This window comes from Drosophila tropicalis, unplaced genomic scaffold (genome assembly GCF_018151085.1).
Source record: "Drosophila tropicalis isolate 14030-0801.00 unplaced genomic scaffold, ASM1815108v1 contig_859, whole genome shotgun sequence".
Lineage (NCBI taxonomy): Eukaryota > Metazoa > Arthropoda > Insecta > Diptera > Drosophilidae > Drosophila > Drosophila tropicalis.
Window position 1 is genome coordinate 7,824,733 of NW_027173353.1, and position 8,553 is coordinate 7,833,285.

At 40.4% G+C, this 8,553-nt stretch overlaps 2 protein-coding genes across 2 annotated transcripts; both read left to right on the top strand.

The window, feature by feature from the left end:
- Positions 1-3,975: 3,975 nt before the first annotated feature.
- LOC137582602 (G2/mitotic-specific cyclin-A-like) lies at positions 3,976-5,394 on the top strand. The gene has a single exon (XM_068297201.1). It carries the CDS (start codon positions 4,058-4,060, stop codon positions 5,282-5,284), a length of 1,227 nt encoding a protein of 408 aa, XP_068153302.1. The 5' UTR covers positions 3,976-4,057; the 3' UTR covers positions 5,285-5,394.
- Positions 5,395-5,510: 116 nt separating this feature from the next.
- On the top strand, positions 5,511-7,680 carry LOC137582185 (uncharacterized). The gene is made up of 6 exons (XM_068296639.1): positions 5,511-6,511; positions 6,573-6,727; positions 6,797-6,905; positions 6,958-7,187; positions 7,247-7,364; positions 7,430-7,680. Exons 1-6 carry the CDS (start codon positions 5,581-5,583, stop codon positions 7,678-7,680), a joined length of 1,794 nt encoding a protein of 597 aa, XP_068152740.1. The 5' UTR covers positions 5,511-5,580.
- Positions 7,681-8,553: the final 873 nt, after the last annotated feature.

Here is an 8,553-nt window from a genome sequence, read left to right on the forward strand (position 1 = left end):
ATACATACATACATAACACACACATTAAAAAAAAAGTAGCAGAAAAAGACCAGGCCAAATAAAATACTGCTCTCAATCTCAGGACTAAACAAAAGCAAAACGAATAGAGCGACAAACTCAAAACAAAAAAAGAAAATAAAAAACGTTTGCCTCAGTTATCGCTCATTATGGATCTCTGGATGAAGGAGAGGAACGCTGTGCCAGAAACCGCAAGGCCCCAACGCACCAAAAACCCCAAAGACGCCAAAGAAGACAAAGGAACGTTTGCTGCTGCATTGGCCGGGTCAGGCAACAAGTGTTGCCGCAACATGTTGCCCAAAAAAGCCAATAAAGCAAAATTTGTTGTCCAAGCTTCCGCCTCATATCCTTTTTCGGGGCTAATTTTGCATGCTTGAAGTGGATAAAGAAAAAAAAAACAAAAATAAACCAAACTGACCATAGAAAATTAGTAGTGGAGCAGCAGACTTTTGGTCAGGCTGACCAACTACATTCCCTACAAGCAACTGACTTGAGCATGACCATAGTTAAAGTTCTTCATATCCAAAAAATATATTAAAATAACAACAATATCGACAATTATTGTTTTTTAAAGTTTTATCTCCAAGGTCAATGAATACAAAACCAAGCCTTCTTTCGTATCACTTTCAATATACTTGAATTTTACTCTGATATGGTCTTTAGAAGTCACAATAAATATGTATCACACATTCAGTTTTTCAAAATAGCATAGTATTATCCTTTTACATCTAAGATTCCTCAATTATTTGCATCTTTCGAATTGTGGTCTAATCCAGAAATGTTCTTATATGATAATCCTGGGATTCCTGTGTATGTAGTATCTTAAATAATTTCGCTTAGGGGATATCTAAGACTTGGTTGGCCGATACTTTTTGTTCCACAATTTCATTATGATAATGAGCCATTTAATTAACGCACCATTTATGGCCAGTTGCCAAACGAATGGCGTTTTTCTTTTCTTTAGCTCGAGCGTATCCACATCCTCATTCACATCTCCATCTCCAAGTCGAACTCCATCCTACCTTGGCTCGAGGTGCGTGCAGAGTTCGCAATCGAAAAAAAATAACCGACACAGCTGCGGTTTAGACCAATCGGCGAAAAAAACACAGTAACCGCAAATGTTTTGCTGCAATTTCTGGTGTTTTTTGCCACGATCTCGTTTTGATATGATGCAGATACCAAGATACACTTTCAATGGCCTTAACTTGGCTCGCATAAAAATGACATTGAAATGCATAGAGAGGTTGTATGGTTTTTTTTTGAGGTCGTTTCGGTTGAGTGATTAAATGTATTTGCAATTATTTGCCATTTCCCACTGATTAGGTGAAACAATATTTGGTTTGTTCTTAACCCCAACTTAAATCAAGTCCAAGTCTCTTTTTTGCATGCCTGACCAAAGTAGTATTCTGTGTCACAAGTGGCTTATACCTATTTGGCTGGCATTATAACCATTTTCCATATGCCATTTTGCCATATTCACAACTACGCACAACTTTTCCGATAGCTGTCAAATGGAACAATAATAATTTCCATACTATAGAACAGGCTTCCTCATCCTCCGAGATGTGAAATAAAAATGTTGGCGGTGGGGGAAAGGAAACTTTTTTCTCTCCTTTCTTTTGGGTTTTACCGTTAGTGGGTTATAACCCATCAATTATATTGTAATGATGTCTGGCTGGAGCTTCTGGTGGAGCCGCATCTTCAGAAATCATGAGCAGAAATGGCACAACTGAGCAACATGCTCATTATCAACGTCATCATTGAGAATGGAGGATTGCTTTGTCTGCGGGTGGGGCAGAGAGTGGGGGGGCGGGGGGATATTTTTTGGGGTAGCATTAGAATGCCCGGCGATTTGAAAACGAAAAAGGAAAACTACTTATAGCATTGATGTCCATCGGGCCTGCCGTTTCACGCAGCTTCCTCTCGTTGGCACTCGATACTTAAAATACACTCAGCGAAAAGCAAAAGATAAAAGAATAAAAGAAATGAGAAATGAATGAAATGAGCTTAGGGCTTAAACTGCTCCTAGTGTAACGAAACTTTCGAAGGCTGAATTCATTTTGGAAGCTTTAGAAGCATATGGGAAAACCGTTTAAGCACCTACAACATCACCATCCAGCAACTTGATGAAAGAGCATAATCTTTTTGGTTGACTTTCAGTGTATTTCTCTAGTCTTTGTAGCATTTGCATTCGAGTGTCCACTAAATGTCAATTAAGTGGGTTTTACCCACTGTAGGCTGGCAGTTGCCAACCAAGCAACCAACCAGCCAAGTGACCAACCAAACCACTTTGCTCCACTGCGCCAACAGTGGATCCTGCTCCCCATCTATGGCCTGGGGAGCTCCAACTGCGATTTCCACTTTGCTTAGTACAAATACACAACATAATAGCAATAACAATATTGTGTCTGAAGTGCTGCAGGGGCATCACCATTTGGGGTCGGTCTGCCTAGACCATTATGATGATGATGATGTGGATGATCGTCTGCATGTGTGAGACACAGACCATGTTCTTGTTCTTGGCGGCTCCTTTTGTCATTTGGCCATGACGCATGCGTAACGTTCGATTTGATTCAATTAATGGGAATGGGAATTGTTTGTACGTGTGGCTTTCGTTTGCCTTAAGTTCAAGAGGGCCAGTCAAGCCCAGTCCAGGCAAGCCAGACAGTGAGGCAGACAGGAAGGAGTAGAACTTTATGATAAAGTTCAGCTCTAGCTTTAGCTGAAGTGTTAGGTAAATAACTAGAAATCTGCAAGAAAACTTATACATCTGAAACGAAAAGGAAATATACACATGTACATACTTATGAGGTATTGGGGTTGTGGGTATTCCAAAACAATTTCTTTATGATTTATACTTAATCCCATAAAAACTAGAGTCTAATTACTTAAAAGGCACTTCAATTCAACCAAGTCATGCGTTGATCATAAAATATCATCACGAAACTTCAAAAATCGATAAGCTAACGAGATTTCTATTGAACAGACACATCTCAGAGTCATAAATATTACTAGAAAATCAATTAAAAGACTTCAAACTTTCATTATAAATAACGGGGCAAAATTGCAAGACGATGATTATCAATCGATTATGCAAATGCAGTTCAACTAACGCATCCAAAGTGCTGAGATTTTGCAATTTTGCAATTCGAATATGAAATCAAAATCGATTGCAAAATCATTTTTGCCACTTCAGACAAAAACTATGCAAAATTGAAATCGTTTAGTCAGTTTCATCGTTATGATGCTGATGATGATGATGATGATCAGTCTGACTCTACAACTTCTCTAAGCACATGCATCATGCACAACAAGGTTAAAATTGTTAATTGCTGGCAACAACGATGACAACGACGACGACGACGACAGCAACAGCAACAGAAACAACGACAGCAACAGCAATTGCTATTGGTATTATTATTAAGCAGCAAACTGGCAGCTGCTTAAAACTGTTGAAGCATCTTGAATATACATAAAACTACATGCATATAGTAAACTATACTTTTGAATATAGATAGATATTGAATATGCATATACAATTGCGCACTTGTCTATGAAAAATGGGCAAAAATATAGAGATATGTATACGAGGTGTGTTTCATAAAATAATTTGAAAATGAATCTAAGAAAGGCAATATCTTTCAAACACTCCTCGCTATCGCCTTAGTAAGTCTCTGATATGCGACATTGCGGGCGTTTAGTTATTTCTTAAAGATTATTATTATGAGTTGTTAGATTTTAATGGGCAAGACGCTGGGGTGGAGCAAATTGGGGGCGCCGTATGGCATTTCGTGATTGATGCTTTTAATCACGATCAAGTAAAGTCGTTGCTACTATGGGAGATATTTAACACAGAATCAAATCGAAAACTGCTAATGACATAGTAGGCCGGTTTTATATAGCAAACCAATAAAACTTAGTAATCTTAGATTTAGTAGAAAATTACTTCGAAGATTATTTTCTCTGTTTATGACAGAAGCAAACTGAAAGCAGTAAGAGAAAGATATCTGAGACATTCGAGAAAATTATCTAAAATAATATGCAAAATTTAAAGGAGCAACGCAATCTTGAAGCAGAAAAGGAGAATGTATTTCCCATTGGAGCCAGGCCGATGCTGGCCTCCCTTAAAGCAAATTCGATTGGAGGTCCTCGTCAACCATTGCGAGTACTCAATACCATTACAAATCAAATCCAAAACGTGCCAAAACCATTGGGGGGGAATATAGTAAATTCTGTAGCATGTAATGAGAAGACCAAACCAGAACTCACAGGAGCAGTAACCTTGATGGACACCGACGAGGATGACTGTGTGCCCATGAACTTGAGCGATGCTTTTTCGCCCATGTCAATAGACACTTCTCAGTTATCAGATGATTTGGCATCGCCACCTAAGGCAAAGGAACTCGAGCAATTCTTTGAAGTTGTTGAATATCAGAAGGATATATTGAATAGCTTGAAAAATAGTGAGACAAAGCATATTATAAATCCACTATATATGAGCCGCCAAAAGGAAATTACTCATCGAATGCGTTCCTTATTGATTGACTGGCTGGTTGACGTAAATGAGGAATATAAGATGAGCACCGAGACGTTGTATCTAACAGTTTCGTTTATTGATCGGTTTCTCAGCCTTGCATCGGTCACTATTAAAAATCTGCAATTGGTGGGCATTGCAGCCATGAGTATTGCGTCCAAATTGGAAGATATCTATGCACCGGACGTGCCCTCGTTAATCGCCATTACCAACAACACGTACACCAAGCGACAAATGTTTAAGATAGAGAAGGTCATGTTGAATGTTCTCAACTTTGATCTGTGCACATCTACGGCCTGTGCTTTTGTCAATGCGTATTCTGTGATGTCCCAATCGAGCGAGAAACTCACATATTTGAGTCTCTTTCTCTGCGAACTTACCCTTATTGAGGGCAAGACCTATTTGCATTTCCTGCCATCCCTCATTTCGGCCGCTGCCCTTGCACTGGCACGTCACATTCTGGGTTTGGAAATTTGGACTAGCCAACTGATGGAGATAACCTCCTATTGCCTGGATGATCTAAGAACTCTTATTCTACACCTATGCGAGACGCACAAATTATCTAAGAATTCAAGTAAGCTTTGGGCCATACAGAATAAATACAGTACCAGCAAATACCAGAAGGTGGCTTCGATTGAGGCAATCGAATTAACGGAGAAAGATCTGGATGAACTAAGTCTGGCTTCACTTTGCGTATTCCTGACCCCGCTAAAGAACTCAACTCTAAAGTAATTTCAAATTGTTTATATTGTTCAATTATTTCATGTTCTCCCCAAACGAGTTATATTGTATTCTATGTTTATATTTTTGTTATAATTTAAATGAATGATGAATGAATCGAGTGCGAATGGCAATCGCTCAATATATATTGGGCATGGTCTCACACAATTGTTGGTGTAACGTTCACAATAGCGTGACTTGATGGTAAAAGTGAAGGTTGTCCCCAAAGTAAGTTGTCATTGAGAGTGTATGTGGGGGAAAGGCGATGGCAATTAATGCTCTAATAAAGCCAGAGAAAAACATGTTGAATGAAGATAGCAATTGCAGATGGCAATTGCAATCGCAATTTGTGGTGGCAGTTGCCAAGTGAAGTTCCGTTAATAATGTTGTCAAAACGTTCCAAAGCGTTGATAAGCGCTTTCGTTTTGACGCTCTATTATGTGGGCGTGTCTGGGCAAGAGAAGGATGGCAAAGATTTTGTGACAATGGGCTTTAAGAGGAGGAGCAGCAGCCACAGCCACAGTAGCATCAACAGTAGGCGTATCGAATCAAATTCACAGCGTCCAGGTGGCATGTCTTTCGAGGGCATCGGTCTACGCTATACATTGAGATATCAACCAGGTTTTAAGCTGAACAAATTGGCCCAACAGCAGGAGGCAGGCGAGACACCGCCGCCGCAACCACCACCAGCAGTAGAAATGACAGAGATGCCCATGGAAATGCCAACGCCAGATCCCGCACCCATGGAACCGCCCACTACAGAGCCCGATGAGCCTGAACCAGAAATACCAACACGACCAACTTCATCATCGACAGAGTCACCGGAAGAGGCACCAGATATGTCGCCGTCCCCGCCATCATCTACGGATATGATGATGCCCATGCCAGGTAGCACTGAAGAAACGAAACCCACCATGAAACCTACACAGCGTCCTCCTAATCCAATGCCTCCCAGACCTTCGAGTACGCGCATTGTGCTTGTGAACCCTTTGAAACAACTTATCTTTGGTTCACCAGTTGAGGCCAATCTAATACTGAAACAACCAACGGCTCCCAAGTCAAAGGGCAAGGGGTTCCTAAGTCTCTTTGAGGTAATAAAATTCCCTAATAGCAAATGCAGTGTATCCTTGGGCGATATACGCACCATGGAGGGCGTCTGCTATCATGAATTCGAGTGCAAAAGTTTGGGTGGAATACCAACCGAAAGCTGTGCCGAAGGTGTTGGTGTTTGTTGCATATGTGAGTGGTCCCAAACCAATGTTTTGACCCAGTTAATCTAGCCCTGCTATTCATTTTCAAGTTGTCAATGGATGCGGTGATACAACTAGCCAGCAGATTGTCTACTTTGAGAGTCCCAATTATCCTAATGCAGTGCGTGAAATGATGATTTGTGTACTGATTATCAATGTGCGAAAAGGTGTAAAGCAATTAAGATTGGATTTTCAAATGTTCGAGGTGAGAAACGTCATTTTGAAAGAAATATCATTGAATATAATCAGAATTCACTTTCTATGTTCAATTCAGTTAAGTCGTCCCACAAATGGTGATTGCTTGGATGATCAGTTTATCGTATCGGGACATAATACAAATTTCCAAATACCCATTCTCTGTGGCATTAACACTGGCCAGCATAGTGAGTAAGAAAAAAAAGGGTCCAACAGTCGATTAGTTCTTTTCTCTTGTAGTCTATATTCATGTTGGTGACTCGACGGAAAGTAAAGTTTATCTATCGGTTTTTGTCAAAGTCTCAAGTGGAGCGAGATCATTTAATATTAAAGTCAGTCAATTGGAAACCGATGATCCGATGGCCCCGGACAATTGTCTGCAATATTTCACTGATGGCGATGGTATAGTAAAATCCTTTAATTACGATACCGATGGCTCAATTGTTGATAATCGAGAAGCAACCTATTTTGTAAGCAAAACTCTTGGTCTCGGGTGATTATTTCTTCTAAGTAAACTACTCGTTTTCAGAACAATCTGAACTATGCCATGTGTTGGGCGCGCTCGAAAAATGTTTGCAGTGTAAGCTTCAATACAGAACAATTGGGTGGCGATCAACCAGATTTTCAAATTATCAACAAGGATGAGGGTGAGCCAACATGGCGAATCATAATGCAAATGAAATTGGCTTTATGTCTTTTCCTATTTCAAAAGGTGAGAACGATTTGGTGGCTGATGGCCAGGCTGGTGCTGGCATCTTCAATTGCCCCGACGATTTTATAGCCATCAATTCGGTTCGGTTGTGTGGAGAGCGTTTCAATGATGGCCTAGAGAATGACGATTTCACCATGCACTCGCAGGTTCGGGATATTGCCGCCGGACCCATTGTCTTGCCCTTTCGCACCGATTCGGAATATGTGGGTCGCGGTTTTCGTTTGCTCTACAGACAGGAATTGTGTGTCTGAGCAAAAGGTTCCTATATAGCGGTTGTTTGCATTAAAAAAACACAAAATTTGAATATGTTCCGCTTTTTTTTTTTTTTTTTTTTGTTTTTGGTCAACTGCAGGGCAAATAATTTGTGGTGGGAACAATTTCCGTTCCCAAACGTCACCGTGTTAATGTGTCTGCCTGATGTGATTTGCAAAAAAAGTTTTTGGTGGCTTAGTTTTGGCGCCGCCCACCCACCATCACCAACACCAAGATCCATGAGCGGCAGGCAGAGCCAATAGGAGCAGACATTGTGGAGGGAGTTGGCCGAGGGAAGGCCCCACAAGTTCGTAGTTCACAGCGTTGGTGGATACGTTGACAGGTTTATTTCAAATTTTCACGTTTCGCCGCCTCACACTATGACGAAATCTATAACTTGCCGCATCGCCAAAAAAAAACAAAGTGCTGGGTCCGCTCGTTCGTTTCTATGCTTAAATTTGTAATAAATTTGATTTTTTCCTTTCGATTGCGAATTTTCCATCCCGTTGCATGATAAAGTCACAATTAACCCACGCCTTTTTCGTAGCGGTACTCTTACATACATTTGCATATCATTTGATTGTTTTCGGGGCTGACAAAAATCGCGATGGTGATGACTAAAAAGCCACAGCTCCAACTCTCAAAACTCAAACCTCTATCGCCAGTCAGAGGCAGGCAGCAATCATAAAAAAAAAACAAAACGACAACCAAAAATTACGAGCACTTCGACCAACAATAGGCAAAAAAAAAAGATACCAGAAAAATTTGGCTATTGCATGCAAAAGTCTTCAACTTTGTCATCAAATGGAGTTTTGCTATACCTTTCCATGACAACTAAACCTCAATATGTAAGTGCAATGGTTTAGCACAGT

Bases quoted from the DNA above. Each gene is read 5' to 3' on its own strand.
- LOC137582602 (XM_068297201.1), top strand. From the start codon at position 4,058: ATGCAAAATTTAAAGGAGCAACGCAATCTTGAAGCAGAAAAGGAGAAT.
- LOC137582185 (XM_068296639.1), top strand. From the start codon at position 5,581: ATGAAGATAGCAATTGCAGATGGCAATTGCAATCGCAATTTGTGGTGG. The intron at 6,512-6,572 runs GTGAGTGGTCCC...TTCATTTTCAAG, and splicing joins TGTTGGTGTTTGTTGCATAT to TTGTCAATGGATGCGGTGAT. The intron at 6,906-6,957 runs GTGAGTAAGAAA...TTTCTCTTGTAG, and splicing joins CATTAACACTGGCCAGCATA to TCTATATTCATGTTGGTGAC.